General features: G+C 33.9%; 1 protein-coding gene across 3 annotated transcripts in view; it reads left to right on the forward strand.

Moving 5' to 3' along the window:
- Positions 1 to 22418, forward strand: part of IPO8 (importin 8) — a 79646-nt gene that overhangs the window by 35955 nt on the left and 21273 nt on the right. For all 3 annotated transcript variants that reach the window (XM_055394443.2, XM_055394442.2, XM_055394441.2), the window contains 10 exons: positions 3479 to 3555; positions 3841 to 3957; positions 4570 to 4659; positions 6063 to 6228; positions 7267 to 7427; positions 7881 to 8006; positions 10093 to 10159; positions 13309 to 13434; positions 14089 to 14186; positions 17824 to 17919. In XM_055394443.2, coding sequence (XP_055250418.2) covers positions 3479 to 3555; positions 3841 to 3957; positions 4570 to 4659; positions 6063 to 6228; positions 7267 to 7427; positions 7881 to 8006; positions 10093 to 10159; positions 13309 to 13434; positions 14089 to 14186; positions 17824 to 17919 — 1124 coding nt within the window. The remainder of the gene's footprint in view (positions 1 to 3478; positions 3556 to 3840; positions 3958 to 4569; positions 4660 to 6062; positions 6229 to 7266; positions 7428 to 7880; positions 8007 to 10092; positions 10160 to 13308; positions 13435 to 14088; positions 14187 to 17823; positions 17920 to 22418) is intronic.

A 22418-nucleotide genomic window follows, 5' to 3' on the forward strand; every position in this document is an offset into this window, starting at 1 on the left:
TTATTTTGCATTCTCCATCCCTTCTACAGTCCTGCACTACTTTGCAAGTTCTTGGCACTATCTGCATTTAGTGAAATGTTGAAATAAGTAATGATAAGCCTAAGGCTTGCTGAAGGGCCTGTGACCACAGTGTTTCCTCTTCTTGGGACATGTGTTTCTGGTTACCTGAATTAAGCCTACTAGTATAGATGCCAGATTATTGGTCCATGCTGTTTTCACAATGCTTTATGTTTAGTATTATTTGATTTGGTAAGTAAAGAAGTGCCTCTTTCCCTTGGAGACAAAGTACAGGAAAAGCAAAAGTACGAGAAAAGTAAATACAAAAGTATTTACCACTAGTTTATGCTTCCATTCTATCATTTCCTTTTGAAAATCATGTTACATATTGCAGGATTTATTAATTCCCCTTCCTAATGCTTTAATGGGCTTCCTAGGTGGAGCTAGTGGTAAAGAACCTACCTGCTAATGCAGGAGACTTAAGAGATGTCGGTTTGATCCCTGTGCCAGTATGGCAACCCACTCCAGTATTCTTGCCTGGTGAATCCCTTGGATAGAGGAGCCTGGTGGGCTACAGTCCATAGGACTGCACAGTTGGACACTACTGAAGTGATTTGGCACATGCACAGTGCTTTAAATAGCACAGAATTATTTGCCAGTCTTTCTTCTGTCTTCTTTAAGGCATTCTTTTTAGTGTTTGGCTTTTCTATACCTGTGAACTTTTATAAGTGCAGTGTATTTGTTTAGCTTTTAGAAAACTACTGTTATTTTACTTATTCTTCATATTAAATAAGAAAGTACCTCACATTTTGGAAAATATAATAATTAAGAGCTCTGTGTGTTACATTTTATTGATTAAAAGAGAACATGGATAACTCAAGACTAGGTTCAGTGTCTTTTTTTCCTTAATAGTTTCCTTCTGTGGACTAGAATGCAGTGGCTATTGTGTGTATTTTACTTTTAGAAAGCTATTGGGGAAAACAATTACTAGTCTCCTTTTTATATTTTTGTCATGTGCAGTTATTTAAATGAACAAAATATTCCTAAGTATATTGACTGATATTAATAATGGTGTTTTTCAATTCAGTTCAGTTCAGTTCAGTTTCTCAGTCGGTCTGACTCTTTGTGACCCCATGAATCACAGCACACCAGGCTTCCCTGTCCATCACCAACTCCCGGAGTTCACTCAAACTCATGTCCATCGAGTCAGTGATGCCATCCAGCCATCTCATTCTCTGTCGTCCCCTTCTCCTCCTGCCCCCAGTCCTTCCCAGCATCAGAGTCTTTTCTAGTGAGTCAACTTGTTTCATGAGGTGGCCAAAGTATTGGAGTTTCAGCTTTAGCATCAGTCCTTCCAATGAACACCCAGGATTGATCTCCGCTAGAATGGACTGGTTGTATCTCCTTGCAGTCCAAGGGACTCTCAAGAGTCTTCTCCAACACCACAGTTCAAAAGCATCAATTCTTTGGCGATCAGCTTTCTTCACAGTCCGTACATGACCACTGGAAAAACCATAGCCTTGACTAGATGGACCTTTGTTGGCAAAGTAATGTCTCTGCTTTTTATTTTTTTATTTTTATTTTTTTTAAAAAAAGAATTTTATTAAAAAAGCACAAATGCAAAGAAATGAACAGAGGAAAATTTATGCGTCGAACCTGGACTGGTCACTTATGATAATATACATGCTACAATTCCATTCTCTCCAATCATTCCACCTTCACCCTCTCCCACAGAGTCCCAAATGTCTCTGCTTTTTAATATACTGTCTAGGTTGGTCATAACTTTCCTTCCAAGGAGTAAACGTCTTTTAATTTCATGGCTGAAGTCAGCATCCACAGTGATTTTGGAGCCCAAAAAAATAAAGTCTGACACTGTTTCCACTGTTTCCCCATCTATTTCCCATGGAGTGATGGGACCAGATAACATGATCTTTGTTTTCTGAATGTTGAGCTTCAAGCCAACCTTTTCACTCTCCTCTTTCACTTTCCTCAAGGGGCTTTTGAGTTCCTCTTCACTTTCTGCCATAAGGGTGGTGTCATCTGCATATCTGAGGTTATTGATATTTCTCCCGGCAATCTTGATTCCAGCTTGTGCTTCTTCCAGCCCAGCGTTCCTCATAATGTACTCTGCATGTAAGTTAAATAAGCAGGGTGACAATATGCAGCCTTGACATACTCCTTTTTCTATTTGGAACCAGTCTGTTGTTCCATGTCCAGTTCTGACTGTTGCTTCCTGACCTGCATACAGGTTTCTCAAGAGGCAGGTCAGGTGGTCTGGTATTCCCATCTCTTTCAGACTTTTCCACAGTTTATTGTGATCCACACAGTCAAAGGCTTTGGCATAGTCAATGAAGCAGAAATAGATGTTTTTCTGGAACTCTCTTGCTTTCTCCATGATCTAGCGGATGTTGGCAATTTGATCTCTGGTGCCTCTGCCTTTTCTAAAACCTGCTTGAACATCTGGGATTTCACGGTTCACATATTGCTGAAGCCTGGCTTGGAGAATTTTGAGCATGACTTTACTAGCGTGTGAGATGAGTGCAATTGTGCGGTATTTGGAGCATTCTTTGGCATTGCCTTTCTTTGGGATTGGAATGAAGACTGACCCTTTCCAGTCCTGTGGCCACTGCTGAGTTTCCAAAATTTGCTGGCATATTGAGTGCACACTTTCACAGCATCGTCTTTCAAGATTTGAAATAGCTCAATTGGAATTCCATCACCTCCGCTAGCTGTTTTTAGATTTGGTAAAAACTGAAGGAGAGGGACTTTTCTGCCAGTCCAGTGGCTAAGACTCCATGCTACCAATGCGGGTGCCCGGGTTTGATCCCTGGTAGAAAACTAGATCCTACATGCCATAATTAGAAGATCCCAGATGCCCCAACAAAGATCAGTAATCCCATGTGCCACAACTGAGACCCAGCGCAACCAAAGAAATAAATAAATATTAAAAAAAAAACAGACTGAAGGAGCTCAGGCCTTGATGTTAAGACAGTCTGGATGTGAATACTGGTCTAGTCGCTTACTGTGTAATTGTGGACAAATTACTTAACCTCTCTGAGATGTGGTGTTTTCAGCTGTACTGTCTTGTGTGTGTTTGTGTGTAACCAGTTTGTTTCTTTCTCTTACTGTGTAAGCAACATGAGAACCTTTTTTTGATATTTATATCCCCAGAGTTTAGAACAGAGCCTGGCACACAGTAAGCAGTAAATAAATTTTTATTGTTTTCTGATAGAGGTAAAGCATTTTTCCTATCCTCAGTGGAACTGTATTGTTTATTTTAATATGATTATTTAAAAGGACAACCTATAGAGTTTGATAAATATTGTTGTGTATGAGAGCAGCATGATATGTTCTTAGCTTGTAACCAGTGATGGACTGTTTTATTTCTTGGTTTTGAAATAGTGGTCAGTCAGGTTTAAACTATAATAAGTAGTTGTATTTTTGCTAACATGGTTTAAACTTTTAAAATCTAAAATCTTAGATATTTTCGAAGATTATGCTTCTCCTACCACAGCAGCCCAGACTCTGTTATATACAGCTGCAAAGAAAAGAAAAGAGGTATGTAGTTATTCTTGTTAAATACAAAACTGAAAGGTGACCTGTGTTGATTTGACATTCTAATGAATGACCCTTGTAATTGAAAAATTATGTTAGTTATAATCTGTAACTTTAAAAAATTTTTATGTCCTTGTAAGGGAAAAGGAATATTTTTTTCTTAATTGTAGTGGCTTGATAGAACACAATAAAGTGTCTTTATTTTTGAAAATTTGTACATCATTTTTAATATGATAGTAAAGCAGTAAAAGCTCATGTAGACTAAAGTGGATTCTTCTATTTCTTTAGGTGTTGCCAAAAATGATGGCATTCTGTTATCAAATCCTAACAGACCCGAACTTTGATCCTAGGAAGAAAGATGGAGCCCTGCATGTGATTGGTTCCCTAGCTGATATTTTACTGAAGGTTAAGCTACTCAAATTTAATTTACTTAATAACACTGTGAAGCATAGGCAAATGAGATAATATGAGAATTATGGATAATTTAAAACTGCTGAGTCTGTATAATTGAGTTGACTGTAAATAGTTTTCATTCTGTTATTTTTGGTGCATGGGGATGACGTGGAGGGAGAATATGGGGAAGAGGGAGGTGGGAGGGGGGGTTCAAGAGGGGGAACACATGTACACCTGGGGCAGATTCGTGTCAATGTATGGCAAAACCAACCAATATATTAATGTAAAGTAATTTGCTTCCAATTAAAAAAAAAAGTTTTCAAGCCAAAAAAAAAAATTTAAAATGACTTTTTGCTCACTTTTTCAGTATGAAACTGTTGCTATATAAAAAAGATGATACAAAATAACTTTAGTGTTGTTTCTAGAAAGATCAGTTGATATCAAGTTTCTATCTAAAGACTATTTCTCTCGTTTTAAAACATGCAATATGTAGGTCAATAATTTTACAAAATTTAAATAGAAGTATATTAAGTGTAAATCATAAGAAACATGCTTTATTAGGAAGTGATTTTTGCATGTGAAAAAGACATTAATAAGTTAAACTCAATTTCTGTTTCCTAACAGAAGAGCTTATTCAAGGACCAAATGGAGTTATTGTTGCAGAATCACGTATTTCCATTACTATTGTCTAACCTGGGATACCTTCGAGCCAGAGTAGGTTTTTCCATATTTCATTATAGTGTCTCGAAATCTTCATTTGTAAGTTAATTATTGAACTAAATACTTTTGGACAAATTTATCTTTTATCACACTGGGACAAAATGAAGTCAGTGAGAATGTCTTTTATAGTCATAAAAGCTGAACAAAGAGCAAAGTAGTAAATAAAGGGATGTATAGATTTTAACTCCAGCTGCCCCACCTTGCCTCACTTGCTGCAGATGCGGAACATGCTGTGAGAGGGGTGATGCTGCAGCACTGGTACCATGGAAATTCATAAGCTGATTAATTTTTAGTGTCCAAAACAGCATGACAAGTATATTTTGGCTAAACTCTTGATTATGATTTCCAGTATAATAGATACACTTTAATAATGTGGAGAAAATAATAATCCATGTAAATTTATTTGTATTCTAAGTATATTATTTATAGAAGCAATATATTTTATGGAGAAATAAAAATAGAAATTTTAACAGCCTAGTGCTTATTTTTGTAACTATATCGGACACAACAAAATATCTTGCTAAAACCAATATATGTTAACAGTGCCTTGTACACACCAAAGCATTTTATAAATAGAAGACAGGGACTGCCCAGGTGGTCCAGTGGTTAAGACTGTGCTCCCAATGCAGGGGGCCTGGGTTAAATTCCTGATCGGGGAACTTGGACCTGGAACAATCAAATAAATAAATAAATAAAATGTTTAAAAAGTGATAACAGTCACTAGAGAAATGTTTGTGTGAATGTAGGTTAGAAATGTAGAGGGTGCACAAGTATTTTTATAAGTAGGCTATTATTTTTACAGACTATTAATTGTATGTTTCTTGCAAATCATTAGTCATTCAAATTCATTACTCTCAATTGTATTTTATGCAATAGAGATTTTAAAAAATTAATATGATTTAGTGGTCTAATAGTTTAAAGTTTGGTAATTTATACAACGTTAACTGTGACTGAAAAAATCAAGTTTCTTAAGCTGATTAGTGTAAGGGAAAATAATATTTTATTCATTTGATATGAAAACCAGTAAATCAATGTCAATACTGGCTTGTAGTGCTTTTGCATATAAATAATAAGTTGTGAGTCATAATATTTATTAGAGCATTGACAGGATTTTTTTTTTTAGAGACATTTAAGTTTGGCTCTGTTTAATCTTTCTTATGAATAATCATATTGCATAAAGGTAATTTAGAAGTAATAAAATTGCCTTTCTTATAAGAAGTATGGAATCCTGAAGTTAGCAGCTGAGACTAATATGTTTCCCTCCAAAAAACAAATCAATAAATAAATAGTACATGGTAGGATTAATGATGTTTTACTTAGTGAGAAGTTTTTATATTCATTATTACATAAAACCATAATCCTAATAGTTTCCTACTAACTTTTTCCTTGTAACATAGTCCTGTTGGGTACTTCATGCATTCAGTTCTTTGAAATTTCATAATGAGCTCAACCTGAGAAATGCAGTTGATCTAGCAAAGAAGAGCCTGATTGAGGATAAGGAGATGCCTGTCAAGGTTGAAGCTGCCCTTGCTCTTCAGTCATTAATTTCTAACCAGACACAAGGTAAAGCCAAAATTATTATTAAACTTAAAAAATTTAAAATTTAGAATAAAAATACATTTTTTAGAGGGTATTTTTAATTAAATAATTATTTTGATGCAGTCTTCTCAAATAGTTTTGTTTACTTCCTTGTCTTAAAGTTCAGAGTTTGGGTTTTTGAGCTTTTGCCCCCTCAGAATTTTATAGGAGTTTATTCTTACCACTTTTACGAATGTCTGTTAACTGTGGTTTCCAGAAAAATTTGAGACTAGGAAACAAGTTGATGATTGTTAAACATTAGGGTAGATGGAGAATCGAGAGATCTAGGAGTCTAGTTTTGACTGAGCTCCTGCCTTGCTGTCTAGACCTGGGCAAGACATGTGATCTGTCAAGGTTTAGATTGCCATATATTTAAATTTAGGGGGATTGACTAGATGGCTTCAAGATTCCTTTCAGCTCTAGGATTCTGTGATTCTGCCATTTCTGAAAGTAGCAAGTTGCATTTCTAGTGAGTGATAACACATATCTCATTTGTTTGTTTAGAAGAATGCTCTGTTCAAAATTCAAATAAACCTCTGAAAGTAAATTCTGCATTATGAAGAACATTATCCTTTATCCCTATGCAACACTATTCCGATGGAAGGCAATATTAGATAAACACATGTGGGGAGAAGGGTGGTTGGAGATGGGGTGAAAGAGGGAATGAGCATCATCAATGTTGGGCATAGTCTTTATGTAAATGACTTTTACACTTGTGTCATGCTGTCATATTCATGTTTGATAAGTCATGCTGATGACAGAGGACATGTGTGATTCAAATTTCTCAAGGGAGCTGTTGGCATTTGGGGAAGGAGAATTCTTTATTGTGCAGGACTGATTGTCCATATGTTACTCATTGGAAAAAGGATACATTGGTAAACACTATTTTGGTACAACTTTTTAACTTACTTACCATCAGGCAAATATGTATCTGGAACCTATTACGCTGTGTTATTTAGACCAAGTAACTTTCACTTGTGAATTGCTAATATTTTTTACTGAGTTTGTTTTTTATTGCATTAGCCAAGGAATATATGAAGCCACATGTAAGGCCTATTATGCAGGAGCTGTTGCACATTGTTAGAGAGACAGAAAATGATGATGTTACTAATGTTATCCAGAAGATGATATGTGAATACAGCCAAGAGGTAGCCTCAATTGCTGTGGATATGACTCAGCATTTGGTAAGACTGGGCACATTTTATGTTAGTTTGGTATAAAAACTTGGAATAATCTAAGTAAATTAAACTCCAAAATTTGAAGTTTAGTTTTTATGTAACTGAAATGCTAATGTAAAAATATTTGTTCTAATAATTCTGACAGTTAATAATTTCTATGTATACTTTTCAGTTTTCCTAGATTTTGGATTTATTTATTGAATGGCAACCAGAAGTTAATTATTTGCTATTTGATTATAATAGCTGATATATATTCCACTTTAGTGACTTGATAAGGGCAAAATGGCTATATTTAAAACATGACAGTTTCTATCATCTATATTCACTTGGCAAACTGCATATCTTAAAGTTTGAGCAGTGGTGGCATTTGGAGATGTGACACTGTCCTTTTGCTCACTTTTCATAGAGAAGCGTGAATGTAGCAGTACTAATTATTGAATGTGTTTGCTATTTTTGTAGGCTGAGATATTTGGCAAAGTTCTTCAGAGTGATGAATATGAAGAAGTTGAAGACAAGACTGTAATGGCTATGGGAATTTTACATACCATTGACACTATCTTGACAGTTGTAGAAGATCACAAAGAGGTAGGATTTCCTTGTGTTTTATGATGTCATTATAGTAACTGAAATTTATATTATCATTGGTCATGAATTTTAAAGTCTTGACCTTTAAATTGCTGTTTATATTGCTGGATTTTAAAAATTACCCTCAAATCTTAAAGAAAATATTAAAATGATTGAAGGGAAATGTTGCATGTGGTTTTAAAGTTTATAGTATATCTCTTTTGCTTAACTTAGTTCAGTTCATCACATCTGCTATGTGCCAGGTAGGCTTGGGGGAAAACCAAATTTAATAAGACATAAACCCTGCTGTTTGGAATCCACAGCCTGGTCTTCTTGGTAGAGAGAGACTGCCATTCAGTTACAGAGGCAAATTTTAAATAATAGAACAAAATACTGATAACAAATACCTGAGAATGGAAGCGAAGAAGAGCTTAAAACATCATCTTTCCTAGGCTGAATTCCAGAACAACGTTGGATTAAGAATTTGTGTAGATGTTTGTCAAGCACTCTCATATCCATTAAGTTCAGTTCAGTTCAGTCACTCAGTCATGTCCAACTTTTTGTGACCCCATGGACTGTGGCATGCCAGGCTGTCCATCACCAACTCCCAGAGCTGGCTCAAACTCATGTCCATCGAGTCGGTGATGCCATCAACCATCTCATCCTCTGTCTTCCCCTTCTCCATTAGATGATAGAATGTTACCATGTCCCCCTGCCATAGAGTTGGTAATGGTAGTGCCCTTTCGCAGAATTGAGCACAGGGTTCAGGCAGTATCTCATGTTCACGGAGGTGGGAATTTGTAGATTTAGAGTTGCAGTCAATTGATATATCCTGATAATATATCAATTATTGCCTACCTAAAACCTGCTGCTCTCCTCCCCAAGTATTATATAGCCTTTACTTAAGTTAGATTTGTTTTCATTACTTCTGCTAGCACAGTTGACTTGTTTGGCAATGATGGCAGCTCTCGTTTTATACAGTGGGACTTAGGAAGCAGGTGCTGGTTCTTTAAATAGCATTGTTAAACCCTGTGGCTGTTGACTTATCCTGTGTTTATTGCATACTAACGGATGCTTATCAGGTTCTTAAAAATGGTTCAATTTTCTTCTCCTGGGCAGGCCTTTCTTTGCCTAAAAGACTTAATGTGAAGTTTTGTTTCCCTATTCATTATTGTATTGCTTTGTCCTTGTTGCAAGTAGATGGGCCTCTCTGTAATGGTGAGATTTTCAAGTTAAATTGCATGTATACTTAAGGATTATTCTTTCCCCTTATATGTAGAACTTGTATTTTAAATTTGAAGAGAACTTAGAAATCATCTTGTCAAGTTTTCCCAAATATGTCTGTCTAGAGGATGGACAGTAGTAGGATAAGCATCAGGATTAGTTTGAAGGAAAAAAAACCCCACCATTTTATCTTTCTGTTTTAATTTTTTAATTCTTGATATTATTTTATTTTGAATTTCAAATAAAGTTAAAGGAGCATGTGACCTTATTGTGATTATCAAAGGAGGAATTGGTTAAAGTTGAGATACACTAATCAAATCTAGCTTCCCTAACCTACAGATGAAAAATCTTAAAGCCTTTAGCTAGATGGCTTTGCCAAGGTCATAGGTAACTAGAGGCAAAACAAGGACTGGAATCTTGGTCTCCTGACTGCCAGTCTTAGGATTTTGAACTTTACTTTGAAAGTAAGATTTCCTTAAAAGGAATATTTACATGTGTACAAATACTTAATGTATGATGAGTACAATTAGAAATCTGAAAAAGATGGCTAGTATTTTTATGGCTTAAGTCTTCACATTGAAGTACTAGATATATTAGGAATTAAAATATTGGTATAAAATATTAGATAAGGAATTAATTTAACTTGTAATTTTATTATGATTTTAACCCACATTTCCATCATTAGCCCACTTTTCAGAATTTCCTGGTTATTCTTTCATGTTTAATTTTTCACATGGAGTTTAGAATTAACTTCTTAATTTCTCTTCTCAAAAGGTCCTATTGGAAAAAAATCCTATTGGTATTTTTATTGGGATAATATTAAACTTATAGATTAAATTAAGGGTTATGAATTTTAAACTAAATGTTTAAAATTTGTCTTCAGGTTACTCAGCAGTTAGAGAATATCTGTCTACGGATCATTGATCTTGTTTTACAGAAACATGTTATTGGTAAGTTCAAAGATAGAATAAAAAGGTAAATTGAGACTTTTTAAATTTGATGAAAAATGCATTTTAGCCCTTCAGATTCAACAAGATGGACTGTTTTGAGAAAGAGAAGCTTGCCTTCTGTTCAATTTTTAGATATACTTTCTAATATTAGATTTCTAGATTTTCATTTAGAGGTAAGCTTAATATACCCAATTAAGAACTTTTGTTGTTGGAGTTTGTAAAGAACAGAGATTTAAAATTTTTTTTAGAAAGGAAGAACTAAGATGAGGTTCAGGTGAGGTTACTTTAGGATCGAAAAATGTGAGATGATAGGCATGTATTCTATCAGAAGTGTGAATTAATTGTTATTCTGTTATGGTACCTGACTTCTGAGTAGAGTCAGTAGTTAATGCTGGATGTTATAGATTGATTGGAATTTGTAGAAAAGGCAACTTTTCATAGTATCCAAGCATTTTGAAGATACCAGCCACAAGTCTTGTGGGTAGGAGAGAAGTGTAGCCTGTATAGTGTGAGAGATAGAAAGATGGAACAAAAGCAGGTTACCACATTGGAGCAGCCATCTCCAAACTTTTATCATTCACACCATTAGTAAAAAATAGAGCATGTACTTCTAATGTATGTGAATAATGCCTGAATATATATTTATATGCAATATACATGTTACTGTGCTACATTTACATACATAAAGAGAAATGTAGAACATGAGATTAAATATAAATGAATATGTTTATCTCTACTAAGTGTTCTAATACATTCTTCTCCCATTTTAGAGGATTATCCTCTACTTTGCCAAAGTAGTCCTTACTTTTGAAATCATCACTATAAAGCAGTAGTTCTCAAACTTTGATGTGGTTAAGAATCACTGAGGATCTAGTTAAAATGAAGCTTCCTGAGATTCTGATACACTCAGAAAGAATATGTTCACTTATGTCCTTATTTGTGAAGAGATTGCAATTGGAAATTCTCCATTAAAATATGTCTTTTAAGGATTTCAAACACGTGAATATTGTCTTGACTTACAATATTGTATTAGTTTCAGGTTTACAACATAGTAACGATATTTTTATAGAATATGCTAAATACAAAGTTATAAAATACTGACTATATCCCCTGTGGTGTATATTACATGCTTGTAACTATTTCAGGTCAAGGGGATTAAGAGGTACAAATCACTAGGTGTAAAATAAATAAGTCACAAGTATGTAATCTCCATTGAAATTTAAAGTAAGTAGTCTTGAGGAAAAAACTGTGAAATAAAGCAAAGTAAAGTGGTTTATACCAACTTTCTGTAATCTGCCTATACCAGATTTATAATTTGGGCAATTACAACATCAGGATGTTAAGAAAAGAAAAGGGGCCTATTTCTTGAGTGTAGTGGGCAGAGGAGAAAAGTTTCAATTGCCTGTCTCATCTCTAGTGACAAGGTGATCTCTTGTGTTTTTAGCTGTGATGCATGAACTGTTAATGACCCTTTTTTTGAACCAATATTTAGTCATGTAAGATTTTAGCTTAAACAAAAAACCCTAATTCTGGAAGATATTGTGGGCTGTTAATGCAGGAACCCACCATAGCAGTCTGATCATGTTTATGTCCATGGTCTAGTCTTTTTCTACTGTCTCACTTTTGCCTCCTTCTTTTGCCTGTTTTTATTGCTAATTTACTCATGAACTTCATGTATTATTAAAAGCCAGGCTTAGCCATTACTGATTTAACTGCTCTTATGTAGTAAGTCAAAGTACAACTATCCTACCCTAATAGTCAGTTGTCTTGGCTGAGACTAAATGAAAAAGCTTCTGGTTAAGCATAAATGGAATTTGTGGAAGGATATTGGTAGCTCACCAAAGCAGTGGGAAGGCTGGAGTTGGCCAGAGTCAGCCAGGATTCTGCCATAAAAATGATCTGCTCAGAAGGCCTGTGCTGCCTTGCTCAACACTGGGTCCTATACTGCTGCCCACCGTAGTCCAGACTCCCAACTCAGACCGTGATCCTCCTAATTCTTCCCTGCCCCCGACAAAAAAAATTGGAACAGCTTTGTGCCTTTTAATTTCTCCCTCAGATTCATAGTCCTGGTCTTGAGCATCTTGAGTGGCCTGGTAAAGTACACAGGCTGTGGCCATCAAGAGCATGAAAGGAAATACTGGGCCTTTTTTCTTTCTTTTAGGCTTCATGTTAGGAAGAGGCATTTGCTTTCCTGAACAGAACTTTCAGAAATTTTTTATTCAGGCTATTGGTTGTATTTCAAGTGATTGTCTTTCATAAATTATTTCCCAATATCTATGATTTCCATCTTATTTTGCTTTTGGTAAGGCAAATATCTGTATTGCCAGCTTTTAAATATATTAAATTTTGAATAATGTTATAGAAAAATATCTTATTCAAGCTTCCAGGGTGAACATTGGTTCCCTTGAATAAGAAGAAGGAAAAAAAAACACACCCCAAAACTTTGAAGTTAGACTTTTTTGTTCAGTGACATGGTAGGAAATTTTTGAAATTTTTGTGTTGAGGTTTGTGTTTACTGATTGTGTGTTTAGATATAATTTCCTTCTGAATGAGGGTAAGAATAATAAGTATATGTACAAATGCAAGAATATTCCCTTTGGACTCTTTTAATAGTAAGTATAATTGTCTTGAAGTAAGTTGAAAAATATTGTGCTAATTTTACAAGCTTTGTAAATTGGCAAAATATATTCTATATATAGTTTGTAAAAAATACATGGAGCAGACGGATATTTTCACCTAGATGAATTAAGTTCTCTGAAGAACATTGGTTGTAAATTTAATATCCTGTACATGAGACACATAACAATAATCTGTTCCTTCTTGTATCCATTTCTAATATAGTTTTATATATAAACTTTATTTTCTATATTATAAAACACAAAAAGTATAACTTTTCAGTATTATAAGTAGGTTTAGTAAAAACAAACCTTTGCCTTGTCTTATTGAGTAGGGGGCAGATCTTAGTGAGAAATGGAAGATGGCAAATATTAATAGAGGCAGCAAGAGATGGGAGCTGAGAAACAGATGCTCAAAAGTATGTTAGATATAGGATATGTGTGGGTATATAGCCTAAATCCTCTTCTGTGTGGTCTTTGTGTTTAATTTTTGCTGTTTCCTAGGATTCTAACTGGAGATTTTCTTCTTTCTAGAATTCTATGAAGAAATTCTTTCACTGGCTTACAGTTTAACTTGCCATGGTATTTCTCCTCAAATGTGGCAGCTTCTAGGTATATTATATGAGGTTTTTCAGCAGGATTGTTTTGAATATTTTACAGGTATGCCTTTGACCATGTAACATTTTTGCTGTTCTGTGTCTAGATAGGTATTATTTCCTTTGACACTTGACATAAAGACATGATTCCAGTACTAATCAGAAAATAATTGTTCTTCGTTTCCTGTTGAGTGGTGCTGTTGTAGGACTATTTTTGAATAGAGATCGTAATAGGAAGGCTATATTTCCTACTGAATCTTAAATTACTTTGCAGTCAGAGTATATATCCATATATTAATGAATATTTTCTGAATGTCAACTATATTCCAAGCATTGTTCTAATAAGCTCAGCGGTACATTAGAGAACAAAATAGACAGCCCTTGCCCTTTTGACACTTCCATTCTAGTGTGGGGTGGGAGAGGCTAGGAAGCACACAGACAAATAAGCAAATAGAATGTGTCAGATGGTAATGAGTGCTATGGGGAAAAAGAAGAAAATTCATAACAATCACTACAGTAAATGATGAGAACTTTAACCTTTCTGATCCACATTTCCCTCATCAATAAATAGGGCAGGTGTATCATTTTAGTTTCTAGCGTTTTGTGATTGCAAGGGAAGATGTAATGTGTGGGTACTATAGAAATGTACTTTCAGTGGTAATAATTTGCTTCTACTTCTGTTACTCAAATCTCATTGAGAGTTTGAATTTTTTTCCAGACATGATGCCTCTTCTGCATAATTATGTGACAATAGATACAAATACTTTACTGTCAAATCCAAAACATTTAGAAATACTTTTTACAATGTGTAGAAAGGTAAGCACGTCCTAATCATTTGTCGTAGTGATTCTTACTAATGTTTACTGACTAGTGTTGTATTTTACTTCAGGTACTCTCTCAGTTTATTTCTTATATATTTAGTTGTATATTGCTCTTATGAACATATATTTGTCATTTTGTGTTTTCAAATGGAGTTTGGAATTCTGAAAATTTCATATTGTGTGTTATACTTAATGTTTGCTACTTCTATAGCTGTGTACTTCACAATGCTTAGGTAAATAATTTTCCATGTGTTTTTTCTTTTAAAAATATAGACTTACTACTTGATTAAAGAAGAGTGCTAGGAAAAATATCACAGTTTGTCAATTAGTGATTTTTCTTTTAATTGAATGTATATATTGGAAAACACTAGGTATAGGTAATTTGAACATAAATGAGACAAAAAAAATTGGAATAGTTGGAAAGATAGCTTTATTTAACTCAATAGAGGATAGTTTGTAAGCCACATAATGACTACTGTTGTATTTATGCACAAGCATGATTGTCTACTGTGTTATCTTTGTCCCAAATGCCCCCTCTTGGTTATATCTAGGAGTGATTCATAACTAATGCTTTCCTCCTCTTTTAGGTGAATATGTGTATATTCCTAAATATAAAACTGTATTACATAGAGATGGCAGATTTTAGAAAGCTCAAATAGCCAGAAACCTAAGTTTGGCTTTGGAGTTGGGAGTAAGATTGCTAGTGTATAGCCCATTTTCCTTCCTAGAAGAGGTGCGTACCAGGCTCTGTTAAGAGTGCTGAACTTATAATCAGTTTATCTAATTTAGGTCTCAGTTCAGTTTTAAAGAGCCTGGGAGATTTGGGGAGGTCACTAAGTTTCATCACATATAAACTGCAGGAGTAGAATCACGATTTTTGAAGACTCATATAGTTCTGTAGGAACTCAACTTGTTAGGTCATAATCACCTGGCTGTCCTCAGGTTTTTCCTGTTATAGAGATAGCTGCTAGTGAGGAAAAGGGGCAGAGAAAGCAACCAGTAGACAATTAACTCACAGCTGCTCTGTATTATAGCAGATAGAGTAACAGTGATGTTCACAATGATGTCCTTCTTAGCAAGTAGATAAAATTTATTTCTTATTATCTTATTAGTGCACTCTTACTGTATATCAGATATTTCCTAAGCATTTGTATACATTAATTGTTTTAATCTTTTCAGCATTATATCACCTTTTTGTCAAAGAGGAGAGAGGCATTTTGCATTGTGCTTGAGGTTTAGAAAAGTGACCTAGGTCATATAAGAGAAGAGGAACTAAAGAGCCTCTTAATGAAGGTGAAAGAGAAGAGTGAAAAAGCTGGCTTAAAACTCAGCATTCAAAAACCAAGATCATGGCATCTGGTCCCATCACTTCCTGGCAAATAGATGAGGGGAAAACGAAAACACTGGCAGTTTTTATTTTCTTGTGCTCCAAAATCACTGGGGACAGTGACTGAAGCCGTGAAATTAAAAGATGCTTGCTCCTTGGAAGAAAAGCTGTGACAAACCTAGACAGTGTATTTAAAAGCAGAGACATCATTTTTGCTGACAGATGTCTGTCTAGTCAAAGCTATGGTTTTTCCAGTAGTCATGTATGGATGTGAGAGTTGGACCATAAAGAAGGCTGAGTGCTGAAGAATTGATGTTTTTGAATTGTAATGCTGGAAAAGACTCTTGAGAGTCCCTTGGACAGCAAGGAGATCAAACCAGTCCATCCTAAAGGAAATTAACCCTGAATATTCATTGGAAGTATTGATACTGCAGCCGGCCAGCTGATGTGAATAGTCGACTCATTGAGAAAGACCCTGATGCTGGGAAAGATTGAGGGCAGGAGAAGAAGGGGACAACAGATATGAGATGGTTGGATGGCATCACAGACTCAGTTGACATGAATTTGGGCAAACTCTGGAAGACAGTGAAGGATGGGGAAGCCTGGCGTGTTGTAGTCCATGGGGTCGCAAAGAGTTGGACACAACTGGGTGACTAAACAACAAATCTAGTTCCAGAGCCCATTTTTAAACTACTGCACTATATTTTGCTCCTCTTGCTTTTGTGGAAGGAAGAGAAACAAAACCTCAAACCAGCAAAGAAACCAAGTAAATGCAATTTGAGATAAAAGGACTGATTTTTTTTTTTCTTTCTGTACCATATAATCCTATGACATAAATATATTATTATATTCCTTTTTACAGATGGGAACAGTAAGGCATAGAGGTGAAATAGCTTTTCTAAAAACACAGCTCATAAATGGCAGAGCTAGGATTTAGACCTAGGCATTCTGGTCCCAGAGTCCATTCATACTTAGAATCTAGATCTAGAAACACTGCGCTAGAGGTGAAATTTTGTTTATGTAAATAGGGTTGATTCTTGGTTTTGCTAGCTACCTGTTTACAGTTCAGCTCCCTGACCCATCTGTTTTCCATTTTCCACAATTTTATAGCTGTCTCTTTTTCCTTTTTTCTGTCTTTGTGGATGTATGCCTCTAAAATATTTTTATCTTTATTTTAATGACCTTTGGGAAGGGATAAAATTGAATGGGGATGTTCATATCTGTCATCTTTATCTGGAAAGACTTTAAATTCAGCTTTCTTAAATCATATTTGTCCAGGAAATTATCTACTTCATCTGAATTTAAAAGAATATAAAGAATATAATATTCTTCATAGTATTTTCATTTTTAATCTTTCCTTTATAGGTATTTGTATCTTTCATTCCTAACATTTTTTAAAATTTTGCTTTGCTTTTTAAAATAATTTTGAAAAAATACATTTGATAGAAGCTGTCAAATTATTAAAGTCTTTAAAAAATGAATCTAGTTTTGATTTCTCTTTTTTACCTCTTTTTGTCTGGTATTCCTAATTTCTGTCTTACCTTTGTTCTTTGAGTTAAGTCTGTTCTTTTCTTATGTCTTGTGTTTGAACTCATTAATTTTTTCATATTTCTTAATTTCTAGTATAAATATGCCTGTTCTCTATAAATCTCTTTTCTGTGAACCTTATTATAAGGCTGTCATATTCTTTGTATGAACATGTGCTTTCTATAATTGTTCATTCAGTGAAAATACAGAATTGTCATTAGGGGAACAGTCTGGTAAGCTTTGTTATATTCATCTTCTGTAATACTGCTTAGTCCTAAATGGTTTAATTAATCTTTGGAAAGTATTTCAAGTTATAAAGTCCATGTGAAGAAATTAAATGATATGTAATATTATATTTATGGTTTTGTTATGAAAAACTGGGTGGATATAGATAGGAATTCAAAAAGAACAGAAAAATACAAAAAATACGGGATTTGTTTCATTGTTTAAGAAGGTTTTTTTTTTTTAATTTCATTGTATCATTTTATTGTTTTTGGTGCCTTACTTAAAGGGAAACTGTATTTGTCTAGACATATAACAGCCTACTTTTTAATCCAGAGTTAAATAAAGTGAATTATTACTCATATAAGGAATTCGAGTGGATAAAAAAGACAGATGGACTTTATTTTGAACTTCCTTTTTTTGGGTTGGCAAGGTAAACTCATGATGCAAACACCATGATTCTAATGGCTGTTTTTTACGTGATATTTGCTTTATGTAAACTTGATTAAAGTTTTACGATGCTGTTCACTGCTGAGTGAAATTTTAATTACTGCAGGTACTATGTGGAGATGCAGGAGAAGATGCCGAATGTCATGCAGCCAAACTTCTTGAAGTCATCATTCTTCAGTGCAAAGGAAGGGGAATTGATCAGGTAATATATGTGTAGAAAACATCCTACTTGATGTTTAAAATTTACAATGCTTACTTGACGTTTTATTTATATTATGATGAAAAATTATAAAGATAGCCTATAGTTTGTATTTACTGGTACAAATCTTATAACAAAAGTACCTATGCAATTTGGAAATTGTTCCTTACATTCTGGATACACAAAAATATGTAATAACTTAAGAGACTAACAAGTAAATCATGAAGGAGATAAATGTATAAATCCTACTCAGTTTGATTCCCAGAGATTTGCTTTTTTCCTTTGTTTTTGTGTATGCTATTGAAATATTCCCAGATATCTTTTTCAATCAGAAATGAAAGTGCGAAAAGGAAAAAAGTTTTTCTCTATTGATATAAAAATATTATATATTTTTAACAAGATTAATTCAGTTTTTGATACAACTGTGGTATGATATTCAGTTACTGAGAAAAGTGTTCAAGTATAGAGTTTTTTTTTTCAATTCTGTAATATTTACTCCATGTATTTTTGCATAACAGCTTTATTGAGATGTAATTTATATACCATCCAGTCAGTCATTTAGAGTTTATGCCTCACTGGTTTTTAATATAGTCACCAAATTGTGCAACTATTATCACAGTCAGTTTTCAGAATATTTCATCAGTACCCCTGAGTAAACTCTGTGTCCTTTAGTAGTTATTTCTCATTTCATCTAAAAAACTCTCAACCCTAGGCAACCATTATTCTACTTTCTTTCTCTACAGATTTGCCTATTTTAGACATTTTATATAAATGAAATCATATGTGGTTCTTTGAATGACTTCTGTTACTTAGGACATAATATTTTAAAAGATACCTTCATGTTATAGCATATATCAGTACTGTATTTCTTTTAATTGATAAATATTTCATCATATGATTACATCACATTTATTTTAGCTATTCGTCAATTGATGGACATTTTTCTTATTTCTGCATTTTGGCTATTGTGAACAATGTTGACATGAATATTTGCATGCTGATTTTTGTGTGGACATGTCTTCATTTCTCTTGGTATATATATTTATATATGTATATATATAGGAGTGGTAATTCTGTGTTTAACCATTTGAGGAACTGCCAAACTTTTCCAAAGCAGCTGCACCATTTCCTGTTCCTACCAGTAGTGAATGAGAGTTCTGATTTCTCCGTATCCTCACTAACACTTGGTTGGTCTTTTTGTTATAGCCAACCTAGTAGCGATATTTCATGGTTTTGGTTTTCATTTTTCCAGATGGCTTATGATAGCATCTTTTCATGTGGCTGTTGGTATTTTTTTGAAGAATGTTTATTCGGATTTTTTGGCCTATTTTTAATTGGTTTATTTTTGAGTTGTAGGGATTCTTTGTATATATTCTAAACTCAAGTTCCTTATCAGATACGTACTTTGTAAAAATTTCCTCCCAGTTTTTGTGTTACACTTTCTTGGTGATGTCCTTTGAAGCACAGGAAAGTTAATTTGATGATGTCTAATTTATTTTTTCTTTTGTTGTTGTGGTTGTCATCATATTTAAGAAATCATTGCTAAATTCAAGTTTACAAAAAATTTCCATTTTCTTCTAAGAGATTTATGGTCTTAACGCTAATATTTAAGTCTTTAATTCATTTTGAGTTAGTTTTTGTAGATGGTGTGAGGAAAGGGTACAAAATCATCATTTTGCATGTAGATGTCAAGGTGTCTAGGAGCACTGTTTGTTGAAAAACTATTCTTTCCTCGTTAAAATGTCCTGACACACTTGTCAGATATATTCACTATAAATGTGAGGATGTATTTGTGGACTTTCATTCAGTTTTGATGAATTATTTTGTCCTTAATCCAGGATTGCCCTATTACTGTAGCTTTGTAGTACGTTTTTGAAATTAGAAAGTTTAAGTCCTCCAGTTTTTCTGTGTAAGATTCTTTTAGCTAATCTGGACCCTTGAATTTCCATATGAATTTCAGGACTGACTTGTCAGTTTAAGGAAAGAAGACAGCTGGAATTGTGATAAGCATTGTGCGAAATCTTTAGATCACTTTGGGATGTATTGTCACTTTGAGAGTACTTCAATCCCTGAACATAGAATGTCTTTCTTTTTCCTTGTATTTAGGGTATCTTTAATTTTTTAAAAAAATGTTTTGTAGTTTTCGAGTACATTTCTTTTGTTAAAATCTTCCTAAAATATTTTATCCTTTCTAATGCTGTTGTAAATGGTATTGTTTTCTTAATTCTGTTTTCAAGTTGTTTATTGCCTGTGTTTAGAAATACTTTTTTTTTTTTTTGGTATATTTATCTTGTTTCTTGCAACCTTGCCAAAGTTCTTTATTAGTTTTGATAGTTTCGGAGAATTTCTTTGGATTTTCTGAATACAGGGTCATCTCATCTGCAGATAGAGTTTTGCCTTTCTTACTTGGGTGCTTTTTATTTTACTTTTCTTGCCTAGTTGCCTTGGCTAGAACCTTCAGTGCAATGGTGAATAGGTATGGTACAACTTGTCTTGTTCTTAATCTTAGGTAGGGAAGCATTCCTTCCACCATTAAATCTAGTGTTAGCTGTGGGTTTTTCATAGCTGTCTTTTATCAGATTGAGTGCATTCCTGTTTATTCCTGGTTTGTTAAGTGTTTCAATCATGAAGGAGTGTCAGATGCTTTTTTGCCTCTCTTGAGATGATCATATGGTTTTTGTTCTTTTAGTATGGTGTATTTGTTGATTTTCAGATGTTAAATCAACGTTGAATTCCTGGTGTAAATCCTACTTGATCATGGAATATGATCCTTTTTATATATTTATAGATTCAGTTAGATGGTATTTTTTATAACTATTTTTGTGTCTGTATTTATAGGAGATATTGATCTGTAATTTTTTTTCTTTTGGTATCTTTGTCTGGATTTGGAATCAGTGTTATGCTGGCCTCGTGGAATGAGTTGGGAAGGGCTCCCTCTTCTTCTGTTTTTTGGAAGAATTTATGAAGGTTGGTGTTTTTTAAATGTTAGAATATAGTAGTGAAGCCATCTTCGCCTGAGGTTATTTTGTGGGTAGTTTTAAAATTACCAGTTCAATCTCTTAATTGTTATAGGTCTACTTGTATTTCTATTTCTTTTTGAGTTAATATGCGAGTTTGCATCTTTCTTAGAAGTTGTCCATTTCATTTAATTAGTTGGCATGCAGTTCATAATATTTTGTTATCTTTTTGTAGGTCAGTGATAATGACCCTGTTTGTTTTTGATTTTAGTAATTATCATCTTCTCTTTCTTTCTCTTTTTTCCCCTTTTGTTATTTCAAGTAAAAATTTGTCAATTTTGTTCATTTTTTCAATGAACCAATTTATGATTTTTCTCTCTCTTGTTTTTCTGTTTGCTCTTTCACTAGTTTTTGCTTTAATCCTTATAATTTATTCTTTTCTACTTTCTTTGAGTTTAGCTTGCTGTTCTTTTCCCAGAGTCTTGAGGTGGAAATTTAGGTTATTAGATTATCTTTCCTGCTTTTTGTTATAGAGATTGATAGCTATAAATTTCCCTCTAACTGCTGCTTTAGCTACATTAATAAGTTTTGGTATATGTTCATATTCATTCATCTCAAAATATGTTCTTATTTCCACCTTAGATAATGCTGGTATAGAGATGTGTCTTGAGGTAGAAAGAAGGGATGTCAAAACTTAAGTCCAGTGGCTTTATCTTCTTAGTTAGATAGAGTTGTTAAGAAATGAAGAATTTCAGTTTGGAGAAGTCTAGTAAGTCTAGTAAGGAAAAATTGAGTAAAGGAATTGCTTTTAGTTGGATAGACTCATTTGAAGTTAGCAAATAAGAATTTCAGGTGTAATACTGTGGATTTCTACTTCTAAAACTGGATTATCAGAGGGATTGAAAAGTTGGTATCCAAGCATTTCTATGTCAGAAATTTGAGTTAGCTCACTGTCTAATGTTAGTGAGCTTACCATTACTGTGCTGAAGGATTATAACACCTTGGAATGAAATTTCTCAGTATTTTCTATAAATTGGTAGGTACATCTAGATATTTTGGTAAGATTCCTTTGTGATTTTTTTGGCAAGAATACTTCATAGGTGGTGTTGTGTGTTCCTACCAGGAGGAACAAATGTCTGGTTGTCTCTCATCTTATGATCTTAGTGCTGATGGTGATGATATTTTTATTCTGTCATTCTTTCTTCATTTATGAGTAGAAGTATTTCCATGAAGAGAAGTGTTTTCTCATCAATTTATTAGGTTCCTCTGAGGAACAGTTTGAGTATTTCCCTTTATTTGTCATGACTGAGGCAATAAGCTTGTTTCCTAGCATCTTCCAAACATGACCAGTGAGATATTTTAGGTTTCTTTTTTTTGGGGGGGGGTTAGTATTATTTGAAGTTACAGATTCAAATTTATTTGATGTGTTTCATTTAAATCTGTAAGTTCAAATAATACTAAAATAATAATTCAGAATGTTTCAGGTACACAGAGTTCTTTCAGCCTTGGCTAGTGGGAGCCTCTTGAGTTTGCCATGAGTGTTTT

This window comes from Moschus berezovskii, chromosome 6 (genome assembly GCF_049115385.1).
Source record: "Moschus berezovskii isolate FMDL1 chromosome 6, NW_MosBer_1.0, whole genome shotgun sequence".
Classification (NCBI taxonomy): Eukaryota; Metazoa; Chordata; class Mammalia; order Artiodactyla; family Moschidae; genus Moschus; species Moschus berezovskii.